The sequence below is a fragment of the Larus michahellis genome, chromosome 1 (genome assembly GCF_964199755.1).
Source record: "Larus michahellis chromosome 1, bLarMic1.1, whole genome shotgun sequence".
In the NCBI taxonomy this organism is placed as follows: Eukaryota; Metazoa; Chordata; class Aves; order Charadriiformes; family Laridae; genus Larus; species Larus michahellis.
In genome coordinates this window covers 136327080-136349947 of record NC_133896.1, presented here as the reverse complement: position 1 = coordinate 136349947, position 22868 = coordinate 136327080, and the positions used below count along the sequence as shown (strand labels likewise).

General features: G+C 37.4%; 1 protein-coding gene across 8 annotated transcripts in view; it reads left to right on the top strand.

Annotated features, from left to right (window-relative positions):
- Positions 1 to 22868, top strand: part of CNKSR2 (connector enhancer of kinase suppressor of Ras 2) — a 216295-nt gene that overhangs the window by 119771 nt on the left and 73656 nt on the right. For all 8 annotated transcript variants that reach the window (XM_074605056.1, XM_074605046.1, XM_074605038.1 and 5 more), the window contains 4 exons: positions 5420 to 5553; positions 9426 to 9637; positions 13469 to 13558; positions 15248 to 15462. In XM_074605056.1, coding sequence (XP_074461157.1) covers positions 5420 to 5553; positions 9426 to 9637; positions 13469 to 13558; positions 15248 to 15462 — 651 coding nt within the window. The remainder of the gene's footprint in view (positions 1 to 5419; positions 5554 to 9425; positions 9638 to 13468; positions 13559 to 15247; positions 15463 to 22868) is intronic.

Below are 22868 nucleotides of genomic sequence, written 5' to 3'. Positions count from 1 at the left end.
TGGCAAACAAACCAAATAAGTTTAACCTTTTTTTTTCTTTTTTTTTTTCTTACTTGATATAGAGGTTACTCCGTTATCTTTGAACTCTCCACATTTTTTGTCTGGTTCAAAACCTAACAAATAAATGTCCTCTACTCTAGATTGTCTGTTTTATTTCTCCTTCCCACTTTGTGTTATTTTGGGGAGTTTTCAAAGGGAGACTGCCCAAAGCGCTGTTTGAACAAGGGTGGAAGGTTCGATAGGGTAGATTCTTGGAGCATAAGAAATCTTACGTAAGTCGCCATCATGATGCTAGCAAGAAGCTAGCTGCAAAGTCTTCCTGTGCATTCTGGAAAATGCTTTGTTAATTAGTCAAAAGAAACTGGACTTTGACTACAGTGTGGAAGACTCTTCATCCAGTTTCTTTATAATACAGCTGGCAGGTCCAGCTGCCGGCCACATCTTATGTGTTGACTTGGAAAAAAAACCTTCTGACCCCTCTTAAACACTGTCACGCTCTTCACCAAGCTTATTCAAAATGTCACCTTTTGTATATTTAAAATAGTTTACTGTACTGTTTTGTATGTGATTAAATTGTACCAATATAAAATCACCAACAGCTCAGTATCTGTAGTTTTTTGAACAGACTTTATTTTGGATTAGATATGCATAATGTCTCTGCTATGGTATGTATCTCATCTCCACTATGAACTATTCAGCTTTTCAGCCTCCTAAGAAGCAACATCAACAATAACAACGGAGTCCTTCGTTTGAGAGAAAATGCTACTTTTATTATTTTTATTTTGTAATTTTCCTTACTTAATTTTATTGCCTGCTTCATTTATCTAGACATAATATTATATTCTGTTTTCATCATTTATGATTAGAATTAATGACCTTACACTTTTTAATCATTACATTTGAATAAAATACTAACTTGTTGGCTTCAGTTGCTTAGTTGTCTTTTAACTACATGGGAATTGGGCAATCTTTGCAGCACTGTTAAAATGCATTCTGACTGGCTTTTCCTACAGAGTATGAATTAGTTATAGTATTTCATTACTTCATGTCATGGTTGATCTTCTAAAAAGTTAATTTTTTTGGAAACATTCTGTTCAATAAATTGGCATAACCTTGGTCCAATATGAAAAATATATTAGCAGTAAAATCTGTTTACTGATGCAAATACTGTATAAAGACATTACCACTTAAAATTTTGTATTGGTTTTGCTTATGTTTTTAAAAATTGTATGTCTTTTTCTGGAGTAATGTTTCTCAAACTATATATTGCAGCTTCCAAGGGAGTTAATGAAAGGTTCAAGGAGTTTCAAAAAACATTAAAAAGAATTTTAGATAGTATATGTTAAAGATTAATTATATTCATTGTTCAGAGGGAAAAAAAGGCAAAAATAATATGCTGACTTAACTGAGAGGGCATCCTCTCAGTTCCTTCAGGATTGGGGATGGGAGAAGCAGCAATAGGTCCTGGTAGCAAGAGGGAGGTAGGGACTGCAGGGCAGAGCTAACCAGGGGCAGAGCAGCTGCTGGTGGAGAGGGAAACAGGGGTGTCTGTGCTGTCAGTCAGTACTTACAGGCGAATTGCCCCTGTGCTGGGGAAACTGAGCTGCTGTAAGTAAAGACGGTTAGCTGCCTGTTCCCTGGCCAGCTGACAATTTGGGAAAGGGTCCATAAAGACTAATAATCCTGAAGGAGAATGGTGCATCCAAAATGTTTGAGAAATAGTACTCCAAAATGTATTGAAATATGGATTTTGTGTCTGTCGTTGTGGGTTAACATTGATTCAGGGTCTTTTGTGAGACATTTTTGAGGCTATTCCAGTTTTGATATGTAACTTCTAAACTTTCTCTGTCGGGCTGTTCCCACTGGTCAAGTATTTAACTCTTTGGATCTGAAAAATTTTTAGTTTTATTGCTGTTTCAGCAATCCCACCAAAAGGGACTGCAGCAGGGAAAAGCTCTGGTCCTTGGAAGAGAATTAACTCAGTGATAACACTGATCTCCAAGGTGTCCAATTCAGAAATACTTGAATGGAGTTCCATGTGTTTTTGTTTTCAGTGTTCCTGCATATGGTCCACTGAATGGCTGCCATTGAACTGGAGAGCTATATGGGCGGATTTACTTGCAGGTGCACAGATTGACTTGAACTGAAGGGTTCATGTCTCTCTAAATTACAATGCAAAATGCTGTGTAGATGCACCTTACCTGCAGGCCATGTTCTGAAGACTCTCTTTTCAACCAGGGGGGCCTGAAGACTTTTAATTCCTTATAAAATGAAAGCTGAACTCCTCCAGCACAAGGTGGTAGTTACAGCAGTGCTCTCAGTATGTAGAGCTACTACCAGGAGAGACCACGTGAATGCTTTTACCATGGAGCCATTCTTTTAAAAGAGCTTACTGATTTATCTGGTGAAATGGTGATAAATATATTCTTTTTTTAAAAAGTGGTGACCTACATTTAAAATTGGATTTCTCCTTTTTTTCCAGTTCCGCAGCTTTTTCTTTTTCGTGGAAATAAACTGGAGAGTTGATTTTGACAATATGACACAAATATGGAAAAGATATGAGACATCCTAGTATGTTTTGGGACAATCCTGTGGGATTGTGCTTCCTCTTATACTAGATTGTATTACAGTTTCTATTCCCTTGGGAGCTCCAGGTGCCCTGGGAAGATCTACCCACATTGCCATCCTCTGGCAAATTACACTGTAATTTCACCTCTAAAAGTGTCTGACATGGGGAGGGTTTGAGGGAAACCTTTCACCTTCAAGTAGCTGGATAACTTGTGTTTTTCTGTGGTTTTTCTTCCTGCTGCACTCACTCTTTTAACCACCTTGCTGAGCCAAAAGATGAACCAAAAATATGCATTTGTCAAAGATGCGCTAACCCCAACTGTTGATTTCCAGCATCTTCCAGCAAACTGTTCTGGAGGACAAACCGACCTGTTTGTCTGGGCTGTGTATTACCAGGCACCGATGAAGTGTGAAGTTACCCAACAGAATCCTCAGACTTCAGCAAAATAGGTTTTTTGGGGAATTAAGCCCATATCATTGTTATTTCAGTAGTTAAGCCCAGGTATTCCAGGCTGTAGCACAAGTGAAATTCTTTATCTGTGTCCTCCAGCAGCTGGTCAGGACCCCCAGGGGCTCATCAACCTCTTTTAAGTCCATTTGACTGTTAACACTGGAGCATGTTTTTCCTTATATGATAGAAACCATAAACTCCTGTTGATTGCCACCAGTCTAGTTCCCTCTTTCCTCTTATCTGCCTATTCATTCTGGTAAAGTAAAGGGCTGTCTTATTCCTCAAAGGGAAGAGCAAATCCATCTTGTCTTCCTGTCAGCGTGAGCCATGAACAACAGCAACCTGGGCTTAATAAGCGTAAACGGGGTCTGGGTCACAACATTCTTTTGGCTTACAATGAAAATTAATTCTACAAGGTACTCAGCAAGCCACGAAGTGTACTTGTCGTAGAAGTGCAAAGTATCAGAAAGGAAATAATCAGTGTTGTGTTAGTAAGTGGTTCAAGACCATCTATGGCTACAGTGTCACAGGTGAAAATTCAAAGGATTAGATTTTTGTTTCTCTGAAAGAGGTCTTTTTTAATTTGTTTTTGTTTTTTTACCTAGTTTTGCCACCAAATTTATTCTTATTTTTGCAGACTTCTGTCTTCTTGTTTTTAGTGGTTGTAAAGTCTTTTGCCTGTCTGGTTTTGTGTGTGTGTCCTTCTCCCTCTCTTCCTGTAAATACTGGCAGTCCTTCATTGGCCTGGCTACAGAACACTCACGTTAACTCTAATGAGCAAGGAAAGAATTTAGCAGTACCACTGTTTACAGGAGATGGTTTTCTAACATTCAGAAAGGGAAAACTTGTGTCAGGTTATAGCTCTTGCTCTACAGGTGGACTTGCAAAGTTCTAACAAGAAAGTTTTAAGCATACATTGTATTATGTTTGAGATAAATAAGATCTAACACAGCCCTGTTCCTAAAACTAGGCAGTAACTGGCTAAAGGATGTCGGAGGTTTCCTAAGTGGCATGCATTATTCAGACATACAGATTGAAAAAAAGTAACGCAATGGTAGGGGCTTTGCTTGATAAACATAAATTCAAATGGCTCATCACAAGCTTATGAAAGGCCAACATTTTGAAAACGTTCCTGTTGGACTCCTGGGGTTTTCTGCAGTATAGGCATAATGCTACAGTGTCAAGATTAATATCTTGAAAATGAGAACTGATTATTCTGCACAGGAATGCTCTGTTGGTCTGTCATAAATTATTCTTAATATTACTGGCAGAAGGATCTTTCTACACACCCGTAAATACAATGTGAAACGTTTGTATCCTCCAGTAGTTATTTAAGTCAGAAGTTATAGGTATGCTGAACCCATAACGGTAATCCCAACACTTCTTTCTTCAAAAAGATGGAGGGGAAAGAACTCTTTCAAAGCAAAACTCAGCATTTGTCTAATATTAGATTAATTTTAGGGTATATGAAGATACTGCTGTACTTGCCGGTTTGCCATTTCCTTTGTCTTCTGCTTGAGTTTAGCTATCACACAAGCCAAGCAACATGAGACTTTTGTTATTAAGCAGACATGTTACTAAGCAGACTAAAGCAATCTGTAGAGAGACTGTTAGAAAATCTTGCTATACTTTGCAACCTTCAGTGATTTAATAAAGCCTTCAGATGGTTGGTCATTATTTAGCTAGTCAAGATAGTTGAGGAAGAAAAAGGGGTGCCTAATTTGTGAGAGAGGGAGATGTGATTAAGAGGAAGAATCCTATTTGGACTGGAATGATAGCTAGAATTCATGATTATTCTGCAAGGAGGGTACAATTTATTTACCTATGAGTAAATGTTACTTTGTGAGGAGTGTGCCCAGGGGAGTGAAGAGTAATAATAATCTCTAGTTTATCCTCTGTCATACTGCGTGTGCTCTGAGGACAGAGTACCTGATTTTACAGCATCTGCAGACATAAACTGAAGCTTTTACAGTTAATTCTGAAGCTGTAGAGCAGATGGGGGGAGATGACATTCAATTTAATGCCTACTTATGCACCTTTTACTGTAAACGCTAGACTTTTTCTTTACAATGTTAGTTTAATTAAGGAATTCACTGGATGCTGTATGTTACTTACTCATTAAGATTTCACCAGTGGCTCTAGTGATTACTATTTTTATGGGCATTGGCAATAATCTTGCTATGCAAAAGGGAAAAAGATGTAATCAGAGCCTAATACATGTCCATTTGTAGATCTGTCTCCTTAGTATGAGTGTTTTTTCAGTCAGTTTAAAAGTACACAAAACATTAGAACTGTTAAGTATTTAACTTTCTGAACTATAGAATTTTCATAGCTTTCTCAAATAAAAATGTATAATATATAAGGATAATCTTGGTTATTTCTCTCTCTCTTTTGAACCAGCCTCTTATTCCTAGAAGTCCTACGAGCAGTGTTGCTACGCCATCCAGCACTATCAGCACACCTACAAAAAGAGATAGCTCTGCCCTTCAGGATCTCTACATACCCCCTCCTCCAACAGAACCTTATGTTCCAAGGTAAAAAATACCATTTCAGGTGCAATTCGATTTCAAAAATATTTGTAAAGTAACTGACCATTCCGTTCCTACCCGTTTATCAGCCTGCCCTGCGGGATTAGGGTGATAATACTTCATTTTGCAGGTGAACTGGTTATTAAGGGTAGATGTGCTGAATCAGACCCACAATGGTCAGAATCAGTGTCTTGTCTGCAGAACAGACAACAGCCTTTAGAAAAGAAGGTTCAATACCCCATTTTCTCAAATATGGGGTAATCTGTTGTCTGTGGCAGTCTCGTCCTTCTTCACAAGAGCAAAAATTATCTGAAAGCCTGAACCTGTATCTAGGAAAAGGGTTTGTATCTGTGCCCTTGCCTAATAACCATGATGCAACAAGGGAGGCTGAGCTAAAAGCAAGAGACTTTCAACTTGAACAAGAGCGCTGTTTTGTTATGCCATAGTGTTTTCTTTTTTAGATATATTTGATTTGATAGTGTGAGAGCAAATTTCAGGATTGCGTTTGAGTGTGTCTGCTCTGCTGGATTCTGCAGTGACCATGGAAGATCTGTTACTCCAACCTGCCACCTGGAACAGGCATTTTCATCTCTCCCAGGTCTCTGGGCTTGCTGAGCCAGAAAAGCAGCAGATCCTCCTTGCAGATTCATCACCCTACCCTTACACGACCTCAAATGATTCAGTATAATTCCGTAATGTACACAGATGTTGCTTTCCTTAAATTCTGAGAGAATTATGGCCTATAAATAGTATCTGCTCAGAGGTCTAGGAACGTATTTAAGAGGAATCAGTATTTTTAAAGCTTCCATGTTCTTAGACACAGGCTATCATATGTCTAGTCAATGTATTTTTTAAAAAACTTGTTTTTCTTTTAGTTAACTTTCTTGGAAAGGTTGTAAGGGCAGCATGTCCTTTCTTGTACCTGAGTTTCTGGTAGCTGAGATTTTCTTAGACTTTCTTATCAGTAACTCTTATAGCCAATTAATAAGATGTATGACCTGACACTGACAAGACTTCCCTGGGGGTTATCCAAGAGTGAGTGAGGTATGTGGCAAATGAAATTGCTTAGTGGAGAGGAGAAGTTGTGATTCTATGATAAATTCTTACTCTTCAGAGATATGAAAAGCCTTCCAGGGCAAAAGAGCGACTTTCCACTTCATGATTTAGGTGATGTCACATGTCACAAGCCTTTTGTGAAGCCATAAGCTGAGTCCCGTGTTCCTTCCTCATCCCTGCCTTGTCTGTTACCTGGCTTGTTTTTTATTTCTTGAAAAAAAAAAAAAATTGCCATTTTATTTCAAATGTGACATGTATGAACCAGTTGAACTTGCTGACACAATTACTCCACTACCTGTCTTAAAGTGACAAAGAGACAGAGTACGTAGTCTGGTTCACTATTTTGTTTGCCTTCTAATTAAATAAAAACATCGTCAGTCATGACACTTGAATTGTTCCTAAAGATTGAATGTGTCTTACCTCTCTGATAACGGTATTTTATTATGTCTGTGTAAATATTTTAAGGACATGGTTTTTGTAAAATCCACAGAAAAAATGAAGTATTTAATTCTAACCCACTAACAAAGAAAGCTGCAAAAAGAAAGCCCAACCAAAACAGTCTTAGGTTTCTCTTTGAATGCAGTAGTTATATGGTGAAGACCTGTTGCTCTTGAAACTGAGACTGTACTATCTTAAAAGAAATAGTGCCTTTGTACTGCTACTGATCATGTTTACCACTACAAAAATACTTTTATTTGAGAAGAAATGCATCCTCTTTTTTGAAGTATTTTTAGTGAATGTCACTGCTCAGCAGTTTTTGAGGTCTGCTCTAGAAATTGAGATATTCAAAATACATTTTGATTATTTATTAATAACATTTCTTAAAGCATGATGATAATGCAGTAGTTTGGACCAATTCTGATTAAATCTTATAATACATATTAGTACAAGCTGTAATCTTTCAGAGAGATTAAACTATGTACATTTGATTTTTTTTTATCAGATTAATCCTAATGGACTACACTTCATTTCACAAACCTGTCACATAGTGTACAGTGTTTCTGAATAATCTGTTTTGGTATTTCATCAGGTTTTTTTGTCTATGATTAACTATATTTAAGCATGTCTTTATTTCGGGTATTATCAAACTGTTCAGCATCTGTTTCTCAGTTTGTTGTTGCCATTCCAAGGGGAAAAAACCAAACAAACCAAACAAACCAACCCTCCTTTTGTTACTGGAATAGAGTAAAAGACTTGATATTTGGATGTAAATTGTAAAACCCTGAAGCCATGCTGCCTTGGTGATGATACCAGCAGATGTATGCCGACAGGTGGCATGAAAAAGAGGGACCGACACTTTCTGTGTGCCAGTTACTTAGAAGTGCTGGTCATAAGTTAGTGCCTGCTCAAATTTGTCGAATACCTTTGGTGGTGAGGACTGAAGCTGCCATCTCCAGAGGGTGGTGACAAAGGCTTTTTGCCTCGTGGCTCTGCACTTCTCTCCGTGCTCACAGTAAATATACCTCCAGCTCAGGCTGCCCTCCTTATCACAGAGCCTTCCGTGTGCCAGCCCCTGATGGTACCTGCAGCTCTGATTAGCATCCGGCTGTTTTATGCCAGTCTCCATTGTGTTACCTGCCGTGGTCTCCCAGCACTGTCACCTCAGAAGGTCTTTCTGTGACTGGAGATGAGCTCACAGCCCCAGTAGGGCTGCACTAGTCCCCCTTGATAAGCCAACACCATCCCTGTTTGGGGAAAGCAGCCTGGCAAAGCCATCGAAGCGGTCAGCGGGGGTTAGTGCTGCTGTGCTGTCACAGCCAACACAGGATGGCCCTTTTTCATCCTCCATGACTGCCTGCATCCCATGAGGAGGCTTTGCTTCCACCTCAGATGGAGTCTCAGGGTGCTAAGGGAAGCGTGGTTCGGCACGCCGGACGGCTTGGAACTCATATGGCAGCCCACAGGGGCAGAAGCTCTCTCCAGTGAGGGCATGAGGCCCCAGCTTCTCTCTTGGCTGCCTCCTATGCATTTTGCTGCTTGGAAATTGCCGTCTGATAAGGTCTTTTGCAGCCATCTCCAGGCACAGTCCTACTAGCAGCGTCACTGAGCCCTGCTTCATCTAGTGCAAGGAGAGGGCTCCTACCCCAGGCACAGCTGGCTCTCTTGTTTGATGCCTTCAAGTAATTTGCGTTTTCAGAGAGTGGGGTGGGGATACTAGGAAGGAAAAGGCAAAATCATCTTGGGGATCTCTGCAGAAACTGCAAAGTGCATGCCTTGCAATGCACTGCTGTCCTGGGATAGCAGCTCATGATCAGGTGCTACACACCCTATTTGGTACTGCATGGGTGTATCTATACAACTTCTAGGCCTGAATAGATTGTGCAAGACTATGTCAAATGTCTATACATCATGGGTCCCTGGTTCTTCTTGCTCTGAGGTTAGTTTGTAAGGAATCAGATTGAATTTGTCCATTCTTGCCATATAGCCATGTCTTCAAACTGTCTGATGTATATAAAAATGTAAGGTCAACATTATTTCTCTGCCCTAAATCAGAAAATACTAAGTAGATGCCAAAAAAAAAAGCCCAAGGGAAAAAAAAATTAGCTGCATGTCAGCTTTATTTCTATGATTCTTTTCAAGTGAAATCAGTAAGATGGATAAACCCTGTAAAATAATAGAATAAGCAGAGATGTGAGATAACTGCCACATACATACATACATATGCATATATGATTTGTGATCCTTGTATTGGTCGATGGCATCTGTTACCTGCTTATATAAAATTTTAACATATTCCCAAGTTTATTGAAATAGTCACAGTAAAAAAAAAATTAAACACTGTCTTATTCCAATATATTAAAAAACTCTCTTGTTTACTAAAGGGATGAAAAGGGAAATCTCCCCTGTGATGATGTTGGCAGACATATAGTGGGCAAGCCAGTTCATACAGGATCCGAATCTCCAAACTCATTTCTTGACCAAGAATATCGGAAACGCTTTAATGTGGTTGAAGAAGATGCAGTTTTGTACTGCTATGAATATGAGAAAGGAAGAACAAGTGGTCCTGGAAGGAGAGAGAGCACACCAACATATGGTATGGCATTGATCTAATAAGGATAATCACCATTTGTTGATCTTAGGATTTTAATGCATCTGCTTTTGTTTTTAAGCATGAAAACGTTTTCAATGGCCATTGATTTTGCTAAGAATTCTGTACAACTTTAGTCCAATTTTAACCTAAGAGCTTATTCTGTGCAAGAAAAAAATAATTACTTAGTATGATAGGGAGGGCAAGTCCAGTTTTATATTGCTGATTTTTCTGAATATAAGTTCTGTAATTTTGTTACCAGTTTAGTTTTCCAGATTATGCTTCAGTATCATTTCATTTAAAAAAAAAACAAAACAAAACAAAAACACAAACAAAAACAAAAACCTGACAGAAACCCATGTATTTTTAATAAAAATACAGGACGGAATTGTTATCTCAGTATAAGTGCAAGACTTGCATAGTTTCAGGAATTCAGCATTAGAAAAATTTACCCAAGTATAACAGTTTTAAAGATCAAAAGCACTTCAGATTTACCAAGAGATGACATGCTGCTTTCATGCTGCACTGCTGTCTAAAAGTCTTTAATTTTTCTGAAGTATGACTGACAATAGAATGCTTTTTTTTGTAATATTGTATTAACCCCCTGTAACTTCCTATATGGGAAATGATGACTTCCTATATATAGCAGTTCCTCTTTATTTGAGGTTATATATTGTCTAAGAAAGAATTTTGCATGTAAGCACACACCCGTGTATTCATGCTACTTCCATGCCTTGGATTTTAACTTCTTTAGGCTGAGAACTCCAAAAACAATTTCTGGTGAGAGTTTTGCTCCTCAAACCTTTATGTTCCAGGTTATTTTTCCTTTGAATCTGTTGGAACATTTCCTTTAGCTAGCATTGTAACTTGTTTCAGCTTTGGACTGAGAGAATTGGTTTCCTGCTGCCGAGTATGAAATTGTGCAGTCGTAGAGTCGTTAGCACATAGAATAAAATGAAGAGGAAATCTCATATTTAAAAAAGATATTTTGAACTACTATGGTATTAGCTGAGCACACAGTCGAATATTTTTTCACAGTACTTGCTGTGTTGTTTCAGTTTTTAAACTGAGCGCAAGCTGTATATCGGAGTTGTTATAGTAATCCTGACATCATATCCCTTTGAGAAGAAGATAGACTTAATTTATGACAAAGCGTAAATTTAGGACATCGTGCGGCCAAGCTCCAAAATCACCTGGGAACCTTGATACAAACTGAGCTTGAGCTGTGTAAAGTATCCTCAGGACCTGGAGCAATGTGCTTGCCCAACACTAAAGGATGCATTTTCATAAAATGCACCCTTTCTGCACAACTACAAAATCCTGCTACAAAATCCCCAGTATCCTTTTGATTTCAAAGTGTTTTCAGGTGTTTTCTAACCATGCCCATAGTGTACAAAATAACTGCTAAGTTTTCAAAGTGGATATATCAATTTCATTACTCCAGTATTTCAACTATTACAATTGGTGGATGCAGTCAGTTCCATTAAAAGAGATGTACTCTCTGTTCCGGATGTTAAATTTTAATACTGGTGGTCTAGAGTGAAGAGGAATACCTTTCTTCTTCAAGGCCCGCTGAATCCATTATTGTGTTACAGGGTAGCTTTTTAAGCCTTTTTTTCTGTTAGCAGAAAGGGTTATAAATACATGGATCAAAGACTGCACTGAAAATCAGTCATTATTTAACACATTTGTTATACAGCCTTTCACTTTTGATCTCACTTCTTTTTTAATGAATTCGCACCATCGAGACCATTTTCATTTAAGTGTATTTTCTATAAATATTACCATTTCAGCATTAAAATTCTAAAGTTACCCACATGGCATTTATTAGCATAAGATTGGTGGCTGGGCATGACCTTAAGATTTCACAGAAATCTGGAAAATGACAATAACACTCTTCTGGCTTATGGTGACCCATTAAAAAAGGTCAAACAGAGTTCCAAGGCCTAGAGAAATAATTGTTTTCAACATGTACTCATCATTAATTATGTGGTGGTGTTAATTTTTTCAAAAATATTTCTCAGTCCTCCTTTGTGAGAGGTTAATAGGGCCCTCCATAATTTCTTTATTGGAATCTTCTGACATTTTTTGACAATGTTAACAAAGAGATTTCTCTTTCATGTTCTTACTGGCTTCCAGCTGTTGTTTAATGATTGCTAATTGGCCTCGGAAAGCTTCTGATCACATCCCAAGGAAGACATTTTCCTGAGTGTAGTCACCGGGGAAAACAGATTTAGGGAATCCATGGGGATTAACAAGGAGGGGATTAGCAGAGGTAGCAGGCGAGTGAAACTTGAATTTGAGGAAAGATAAAAATTTGGTCATTGCAGTTTTATTGCCAGATACGAAACCTCAAGCATTTTAAACAGCTAGAGATTTTGTAAGAAATTTGTTATGGCTATAGCTTTTGATAACAATCAGACTTTATATGATTCTGTAGCCTTTGTATCTTTTTAAGTGTGCAGATCCTTTCAGTAAGATACTGTTAGTTCAGGCTCACAAACAAGAGAAAGTTGTATTTCTAGAAAAAATAAACATTGAAAGTTACTTCTGATCAAGTAAACATGAGCCAAATACATCCCCACTCAGGAAATGACTTCTTAACTGTGTGCTCTAAATCTCACTGGCTTCAATCAGACTTAAATATGTGTCCATAAATAGTCAAATAAATGATAAATAAGAAGTTAAATATATATGTTGTATTTCCTGACACCAGTACAGACAGTACAACCTTTTACCGTTATGCTGCCTGCATGGTATTGGTGTATTTCCCATGGATGCCATACTTCAGTAGGTCAACAGACATGTTTGAATATTTGTTTTCATTACAAACACGTTTCTTTTTCAGTGTATCATGGATTTAACCAAAACATGGAATAAGGCCGATCACCTTTATGTAGGGGTTTTCTACTAAAATCATTAACAAGACTTCTGAAGTTGTTACTTTAAGCTCTGCTACTTTTAAAAACAAATTATTTTCCCACTTTTTGGTTTTGTGACCAGTAGAATGATTCAAAAAAGAGCAAGGGCTGACCTTCTTGTGAAAACATTTTGTTCTCAGTCTGCCAGATTTAACTTGCTAAGAACTTTTGACCACTTTAAGTATCCCCACTAAGTTGCACAGCACACTTTCACTGAATTTCCAACTATATTTGTGGAATCCTTAAGCAGAAATCATAGTTCACAGCTTTTTTTAAAATCAATTCAGCAGCTTCAAAACCAAAATTTAAAAGATATAATAGTCTTCAGCTTTTCTGTCTCTTGCTGTCTGAAATCAAAGTGAATTCACTAATAGTAATGTACTTGGCTTTTGGTGGATGAAACGCTGCAGAAGAAATTACATGCAGAGTTTTTCTGCTTCTTTCTTACTCAGTCACTGTTGGATCTTTTAAGCCCACCAGCAAAGATGCTCTTTGTGAAGGTACTTTAGTAATGTGGACACATTGCTGTTACCAACAATTCACAAATGCTTTAAAACGTGTTCTCTCCATATGTGTGCCAGGGGCTTCCAGAATAATAAATAGATATTGTTGAGTGAAAACTGCAGTAATTTGAATGCATTTGTCAGTCTCAGATGTCAGTCCGCTGGTGATTTTTTTAGGGCACTGGATTTATTTTCTAAACTTAAAAAAAATCCATTAAATACTTAGCTGCTTCTTGTCTGTTAAATAAAATAGAACTTCTATCTTAACCTCTTGTTCAGAGGTGATGCTGGACGCTCCTTCCTAAGCAACCCTGTAGAATAGCAGCTTAGCACATAATTTGTTCTTCTCCTAAAGAATGTTAGTTTAATACTGCCTTATGGTGCATGATCTCAATTTTTTCCTCTGTTTCCAGGGAAACTAAGGCCTATTTCTATGCCAGTAGAATATAACTGGGTGGGGGATTATGAAGACCCCAATAAAATAAAAAGAGATAGTAGGAGAGGTAAGTGACCTGAACACGCATCTTTTAGAAGGCATTGTGGGTTTTGTCATACTTTCAGCCGTTACTTTACTGCTTGCTTAGGTAAATATTTTTTGTGAACCTGTTAGGGGTTCTTTCATTCTTAATTTTTTGCAGAGCCTTTATTAGGATTAGGGAAGTTGCTCAGCCAGGCAAAAGAAAATCATGATGGCAAAGCCCTGCTATTTGGCTTAACTTTATATTGGCATTTCATTGATTCAGCTGTATTATCCAGTCCATTTCAGAACTGGCCTTAATTTTATAATACTAGAGCACAAATGTATGGTTATTAGTGATTAATATTGTTATTGTTAAATGACAATTATATATTACATTTCTCTGTCTTCATGAGTTCTTTTTGGATGGAAAACATTCTACAGCAGCGTGAGATTCACTTCAAAATCTTTGAGAATAAGTTCTTCAAAATTCTGATTTGTGAGGCTCAGATATGTGACTTCACATACAAAATGATAACCTCTGAGATGGCTGTTATCACCCTGGAACAAGATGTTACAGTAATGATAGATATTTCAATAAAAATACTAAGTATTTTTATTAATGCTTACTTTTATTAAGTAAGCATTAATAAAAATATAAAATTTTGTTATAAAATACTTAATACTTTTATTAAGTAAGCATTCAGTAGGGATCAAAAAAGGAAACACTGTTAGGAACTATTAGGAAAAGAACACAAGACAAATAAAGAAGTGTTCTTCTGCTAGTGTGTAAGTTCTTGCTCATACTGGGTATGTGTGCAGTTCTGGTCTCTTCATCTCTTTAAGAAAAATACAGTAGAATTGAAGAAGGTTTAGAAGACTACAAAAAAGATCAGATATACGGAGTGGCTTCCAAACCAGGGTCAATTCAGTAGTCCGGCCATCACCAGTTTGGGAGAATTTGGGCAGGACATAATAAAGGTTTATAAAATCTTATGTGGAATGAAGTAAGAAAATAGATTTGTCACTGTTTTTTCCGTAACAAGACCCAACAGACATCAGATGTCTCCATCGAGCGCTGGTTTAAAAGAAAAAGATCTGGCTTCTCATGCAATTGGGCTCAAGCTAAGGAACCTCTTGCCACAGGAGGTTATGGATACTAAAAGTTCACATTAATACAAGGAAAGACCAGACAAGTTTGTGAAAGACAAATCTGCTGAGGCTTCCTAAATTCACAAACATTGTTTCTCTCTTGGGATGTCCCTCAGCTACAAGCTCGTAGGTGCTGGAAGAGTATTCAGGGAATGGATGGATGATATGGTGAAAGATCTCAAATGAATTTTCAAAGCAAAATACTTTTAAATGTATGACACCACAGTTATTTGTATTCGTTAGGAACTTGTTTTAAAAGATCACAGATATGATCATAGGTGTATCGTTGCTCGTTTTTTGAAAACTCCAAGACAGAATTTATTGGTGTGGGTCTTCTTTTATATTCTGTTCCTTTTATTGCCAAAAATACCAGAAAACAGCAAGAATTAGGAATTTTCCCTACCAAAAGATCGCTTTCATATTATATCCAGACCAAAGAAGCAAATGGGTTTTGTTAAAGAAATACTCTTGAAGGGTTAAAATTGACAGTAGCTCTTAGCAAGAATATTATATGCTTCGCAAGCAGGATTAACATACATACAATAATTCACAATGATGTTTTGCATTACTTTTCTTTCAACAGAAAATTCATTGCTTCGCTATATGAGCAATGAAAAAATAGGTCAAGAAGACTACATGTTTCAGAGGAATAGCAAAAAGGATACTGGGAAAAAGTCCAAAAAGAAAGGAGACAAGAGTAGTAGTCCAAGTCATTACTCACTGTTACCTAGTTTACAAATGGACTCATTGAGACAAGAAGTCATGGGCACACCTGGACCAGAAACTGCTTTGTACCACGTGAGTAAAAATAACATTAACAAAAGTTGTTGTTTTCTGCTTGTGATGAGAGACTGTCTTGTTTTTGTAGTGGTGTTGAAACCATTTTGGACTGTTGCTGTTGCACTGATTCCTATTTTTCAGGTAATAACTAGATCTCAAAGAAATACTTTAGAATTCTTTATTTTACTGTTACAAATGTGGGATGGACACCAGTGTTTTATCTCCTTTAACTAGAAGATGTCGTGTTTGAAATGGAGTGTGGTACCTCTGCCTTGACTTAACTTGCTACTGATGGAAAGGGAAGAAGCAGCAGTTTCCAGACTGGCTAGAAACCTTCTTTCCAGCATCTATGTCACTACAATATGCTAAGTCTTATCAGGCAAACCCGTTACTACAGGTACTTGAAAGGCCTGATAGTGGGAGGAGAACTTGCGGGAGGCATTTGTTTTTCCTTTGAGGTAGGGGGAACCCTAATGCATGGAACTGTTCTTAACATATAGCCCTCCTAACTCAAGTAAATGTGAAGGAAGGGACGCTGCTGAATAGGACGTAAAAGTAAAATTGCAGTAACTTGCTAGTTTTTAAATGTGTCAAGAAAATTGAGTTAGAAGATCACAACATATTTTAGATATGATATCACATTCACCCCATCAAAGTATTTACATTTTAGATCTCAGTAAAAGATGTCATTTTAGAAGAATATACACACAGTAACTGCCCAGCAAAACAATAGAAATAATTGAAATTATCTTCATATACTAACAAAGATTATGTAATTTAGATTGCCAGTGTCTGAGGGAGATGGTAGTGTGGGCTTGTCAGGAAGTCTGCTGTGAAAAACTGGCAGGTGGAGCCTCACTGAACCTTTAAAAGACAAGTAAATTGGTTTCCTGTTGTAAAACATCTCTATGGATCGCATTATAATTGGTGTAGATTACTTGAAACTAATGGAGCCTTTACATCCTTTTACACAATCTGAGTGCTTGCTCCACTGGCTTCTAAAATTCCTTGGCGTGCTGCCGTGTATAGGCGAGTGATAAATTTCAGAGAATATGTTGTTTAGTATTAAAACTAAGTGCTTGTGGTGCAATTAAATCAGGTCCCCAGATTCAAGAACTGCTATTCCCTTTCTTTTTCATTTGTAGTAGTTCAGGTATGATGATAAACATTTTTTCTTACATTCTTATTTCCAACTTTAGTTTTATGCTCTTCTTGTAAATTAGAAATCTGATAGTGGAGAGATTTCCATTTGCAAAGGCAGACCGATATATAGTGATTCCCTAATACATGAAGCCAAGAAGATTGCAAGCGTCCCCAAACCGTCCTCTTTGTACTGTCTGCAGTCTTTCCTAGAAGGAATGTAGTCAATGCAAGAGCCCTTGAAATCAAATATTTGCAGAACAAAATAAAAAGTTATTTGTGTAACAGAGGACTTTCCACTCTGTAAAGAATAGTGCAGTAAATTTGCAACACTTTCCGTGTATTGAGAGAATACTCATCTCTCAATAACATTTCTTTCTGAGTATACATTAACTTCCTGACACTGTGCAGCAAGAAAAACTATTTTTTAAGGTGCCATTTTTGTTCTTCCTCAGTTTCCTCTATTACCCATTATGTCTAGTTTCCAAACTGTGTACAAAAATAAATGACGTACAGAGGAACTGGAAGATTCTTCAGAATTCTGATGTGGAAATTAATGAGCAACAGCAAACTTACAATTGACAACCAGCATTTTTCATGTACTTTGAATACCCATCCACAAAAGAGCTGAACTGTTAGCACCGCAGATTCCACCAGAGTCTGCTAATCCTTTTTGTGCATCATTACCATTAAAGGATGTCTCTCTCTATAATGCCATTGAATCTTCAGCATCTTTTTGGAAGTTTAGCGGGAGCTTATTTATTTATAAAAATAAATAAAGGTTATTTGTTCTTCAGAATACAAATCAGTATTGATCTGCTGACTGGCTTTGCAGCAAAATGCATGAAATAAACAGACAGAGGAAGCTTGGGCCATTGATTTGTCCCCAGGGAAGTGGGAGGGAGCCCTTCACAAAGCATGTACAGCCCTCTGCAGCTGATTATTGCTGGTCCTATCGCTGGGAGCCACCTGGCTGCCACTTTGCAGTACAATACAGTTCCCTTTCTGTGGTAATGGCCCCCAAGCATACTGGCTTATGAAACCCTAATCTAGCTTGCAGATGGGGCTACATGTCTTTGTCAGGTAGCAGAGCCAGAGGTTTTGTAATAAATTGGACAGAACTTTTCTTAAAATCTTAAATAAACAGTGCAGCGAGCAGATAAAGAACAGGGGAATACAGATAAAACACAAGGAACTCATATCTGACTGCAGTACAATTTTATTAAACTGTAGGTAACAAATAGGACAGTGAAAACATACTTTGTGCTCAAATTGCAAATTGCATCTTAAAGATCACTACAAAGTTGCTGTCCTATTAAAAATATTTTTTTACAAGCATCTGCTACCTAGTTTTCACAAAGACTTTGGATTGTCTGTAAATGGGAGCCTCTGGATGAGCATGAGTTCGGTGCAGAGGAATGGTGGTCACTCCAAAAACTGCACTAATGGTAGTGAAAGAGACTGGGGTTTTTGATTTGGGTTTTTGTTTGGTTTTGGTTTTGGTTTTTTTTTAAGAAGTTGATGTTTTCATCATACAAGAATATCAGATGAAGAGAGAATACCGCCACTCTCTGCCAGTGGATTTTCCTGAAGCGCAGCTCCTACCAGGTGGCTGTAGTTGAACCTGTACCTATAGTGCCTCAGTTGTTTGTATTAGGTCCCACTATTAGAGAATACTCCAACAGCCTCGTTAAGTAGTTCCAATCCCTGGTTGCTCTTGTTGTTAAAAGTTTGCACCTGTTAGCCTGTGTTTACTTGGCTTCTGTGTCCAACATTAGTTATAAATGTACCTATATCCTCTCGATTTAAAGGTCTTTTGTTACCAAATCTCCCAATATAGGAATTTACAGGTTGTAATCAAATCACTTTGTAGCCTTCTCTTGCTTAAAAGAAATAGAATAAGCATCCTGGGTTCCCCATCAGGGAGTGTGTTTTCATATCCACTGAACATAATTGATGTGATAGGTGATGTAATAGCAAAAGAAAAACTAGTTTGTGTTGTGTCTGTGAAGTAATCACCTCTTGTATCCACTTTTAATCCTCACATACAAAGTGTCTTCACCACTTTAATTTGTTTTGTTTCCCATTCCAGAAAGTTTTCCCAGCGTATGTTGATTTCTAGCCAAGTTGTTAGTTTTGCATTCTATTTTTCTTCCTCAGTATTGCAAATGAATTACCAACACAAGAGGGTTGATGTTTTTATTAAGCCAAGGCAAACTGTTCGAGCTGTTGCTAATCTTGTGTGCAAGCAGGTGTTCAATGTGATCTATTGCCGTAGATATAAAATGGTGCAGTTAAAATTGTCTTGGACCTTTGGGGCACAAGAGATGAAAGCTCTGACACATGATTATAGTTTTTTAAGTTCATTATGTTATTCTGTATAGGAATTTCCGTGGCAAGTTGTGCTTTGTTTTCATTGCAGGAAAATAATGTGGTTATTTAGAAGGGAGACAGTGTCGTGAGTCAAAAGAAGTTCTGTATCAGGTTAATAATAATCTGTTCCTATCTGGATCAATAGAACTTTCCCTTAGTCTAGAAACAGCATTGCTATGGGAGGAAAAGATTGCAGCATATTGTGTATAGTAGGGATTTACACAAGAAAAAGTAATCTTGCTTACAAACTGTTTCCAAACCTTCACCAATAAACTTATATTATTGGCCCTGTTCCTTCTCCCTTCCTGCCTCCTATCCCTTTGACTTTTCCAGTGTATGCGCACTTGTTCATATGTATTTAGCAGTACCTAATGACTTGCTTGTCATAGGAAAAGTGACCAAAAAGTAACAGCTTCTCACTTTGCTGATAACCAGCCTATTTAAAATTATTTAATTAATTACAGTAGTTTTCTCGGTCTTTTTAATCGTTTTTGAAAATGAAGTAAGTTTAGTAGCAAGATGTACCATTTAAAGTTCATATATCTGGAACAGGTGGCTCAGGCATGGATGCAGGAAAGAAATGAAGGATTTGTTCTGTAGGGATTTTGCTGAATCTACGTGTATAGATATGTACATATGCACTATATTTAATATTCCAGTTTTAATTTAAGGGAGGGATAAAATAAAAGCCATCAGTTGGAGGTCTTTTGCTCCAAACTCAATGAAGTTTGGCAAACTTATTTTTTTCCTCTTTAGCGATGTGTAACTCTCCACGTGGCTGGAGTGCAGCTCAGTGACTCTTAACCCACATAATTAATTTCAGTACTTGCTCCAATGAGCCACCTACGGAGAGCCAAGCAGTCTCCTTTCTACTCTGCCAGTGAAGACACTGAGGCAACGACAATGAGGGATTTGGCCAAGGTTACTATTTCAGTTCTCTCTCTCTGCCAGTCCTCATGAGGTTGCCGTCCCGGTTCCGCTCAGTGGCTTTGCTCAGCAGAGCTGGTGGGTCTGCACCAGTCTGGGCATGCAAAGTTCAATTGGTTGCAACAGTGGTCTTGTTGAACATACTGTAAGTGAAGAAGATTTGCTTATGGACCTATTGCAAAAATCAGGTTTTAGCTAATGAGACAAATTGGAAAGGAGGCAGTAATTTTTAAGAAAAAATAACTTTTCTACTTAAACGGTGAACGTTTCCAGATATTTCTTGCCTCCCACCCACCCCTCCAGAGACAAATACAGGAAAATGCTTTTTTAAAAGTTCAATTCAAAATGTATGTATTTAGATGTTCTCAATACAAAGGAGAATTTACCAGAAGCTCAAGATTTTGAAAACTTTAAAATCTGACTCAAGTGGTTGATTTTCTCTTACTCCTCCTATTCCTCTCTGCAGAAAGGCTGAAAGAAAGGAAAAAGAGAAGGTACTGGAACATAAAGTACCTACATTTTTATGAAAATTCTTTAATTGAATATGCATGTATTTATGAAACCTTTTAATTGTAGTACTCAGTAACTAGCATTTAAGAAAGTGCAGAACATATGCAAAAATCTTCTGAATAGAAATGGTATCTTATATATATATACATACTGGAAAACTATTTACAAAAAAAAACAAAACAAAAAAAAAACCCACCACAGAAAAACTAGCAGTTTATTATAATTGTAAGCTTCACAGTATTTAAAGATCTTCTGCTTGGTGAATTTTTAGTATGGATATTTGTAATTAAACAAAAATAAGTTTGTAGAGAAAAAAATGGAAAATCAATTGCACAGATTTTAAGTAGGTGTCTGAAATCTAGAATGTCCTTGTACCATTACAACAGATGGAGTTGGTACATTTTCTTCTTCAATATGTTTGAAGTCCAACTATGGTAGTATTTAAATATCAAAGCTCCCTTTTCCTTCTTCTCCTCCTTGTTTTCACGATTGTCTATAGTTAGACTTGTAATTACTATAGAATAAAAGTCTAGCAGTTGATATCAAAGTCCGCTTTAACCTAAGTGCATATTGAAAAATATTTTCCATAAGTATTCCCATAATTTTTGTTAACATTTGAATTAGTATCGCTTCTTCTCTGTGGTCTTTCATCTCCATTTAAATATTTGTATTAAAATAATACTGAATGATTACAGACTTACAGGCATCAATCATCAGCAAGGGAAATTTTAAACTCCTCCTTGAAAATGTACCTGTCAGAAATACTTGATTTAAAAAATTATGCTTGTGTTAAAAAGCATTGGCATTTTTATATTTCCGGCTAAGAAACTGCACTGGATTTCAAATAACTGCCCAGAAATTAAATGCATATCATAAAGAGCTTTTGAAATATTTCATAATTGTGAAAAATTTCAGTCTATCTATTACCACAGTAAGAAAGGATTAAAAAGCTCGTTCCTCTGCTGCTTTGTTGCAAATTAGCCTTTTACAGTCTAAATATAATTGTGCATGCACCAGATTCCATTGTAAAGGTAGGAAAACAAAAACCTCAACTGAATGTAGCACATATACCGTTGAAATTTTGTAAGCAAAAAAACCTGTCATTTTTCATGATGTCTACCTTTTTCAAAAACAGCTCTCTCAAATTGGACTCCAAGAATGCTCCCAGGTGCCTCAGTAGAACAAGTCCAATAGCCTGAACTGCTGTGATGCCCTAGTTTCTTCTCAAGTGTTTGTCTGTTTATGAAGGTCCAGCATAGCTTGGCACTGGTAAAAACTAAACACTGGGATATCCCTCTCTGGAGGTGACTGAAGCATTTATGACATTTAGATCCCTTTCTTCTGGGGGATGTTACACCGGTCATCTCTCACCTTAGTTTTTGTAGCCTTACGGGAATGTAGGAGAGTACTTGAGCCTGTTGTACAACTTCAACTCCTTGTTCATTTTCCCATCAACGAGCATGTAACAAGGAAATAAGGCTGTGATGATACGTAGGTCCACGTGTGTGGAAATGGAAGGAACTCTCCATTCTGCAGTAGAAACAGAGCTAAATAGGCTTATGAAGTTACAGAATAATATGATTTGGAGTTCTTTTAAAAGACTCAATATCTATTCAGGGGCAGTAGTGCTGGTAGAACGTTTCATAGAATGCATTGCAGAGTAGAATACCCAATTTTGCTATGAAGGCATCATGCACACCTAGCTTGTATCCATCTCTCTTGTCAACTTCCTCCAGTATAGTTCAGGTATAGAAGGCCTTTTGCTCTGAGACACAATTGGAAAGAATAACAATTTAAAAAATTCAACAACAATTAACAATTCAGTAAGGGGAAGACAGGTAAGATGAAGAAACATAATGGAAAATTCTTACCTAATTCCTTCTATTGCCTTCATGAGTCTGAAACGCTGTTGTCGCGTCCCACAGCACAAAATCATCCCGTTGGCCGTAGGCAGCTTCGAATGCCTACACATTGGCATATGTTGGGTTTCTTTCAATCGGAGACACATGGTTTCATGTATCTGATTGAGACAGAAGAGCAGCACCTCTCATGACTTCAATCTGGAATAGTGGTTCCAGCCCTTGGTCAGCTGCTTCACTCCAAAAAGAAACCATCTAAATGTTACTATATGTATTTCTTCCTTCCAATGCAGCACTATATAAATGTAACAAGCACAAGAAAAGTAATAAAAATAGCAGTTATGTTGTTAAAATCAGCGTAGGAACTTCATCTAGGTCATAAGTGAACGTGTGGCATATAAAAAACAAAATGATGAAACAGTTAGCAGTTAGCCAATGAGCAAGGTAAGCCTTACTCCATAAGGTGCTTCTGACAATTGGAAGTGATTAGGATAGCCATAAGACTGTTGTGCTAAAAGGTAAATGTAGCTATTCCATCTGGGTTTGGTAAAAATCTGGTCCGAAATAAATCTACATTTCTGAGAGAAAAGGCAAGAGAGAAACAGCATATAAATT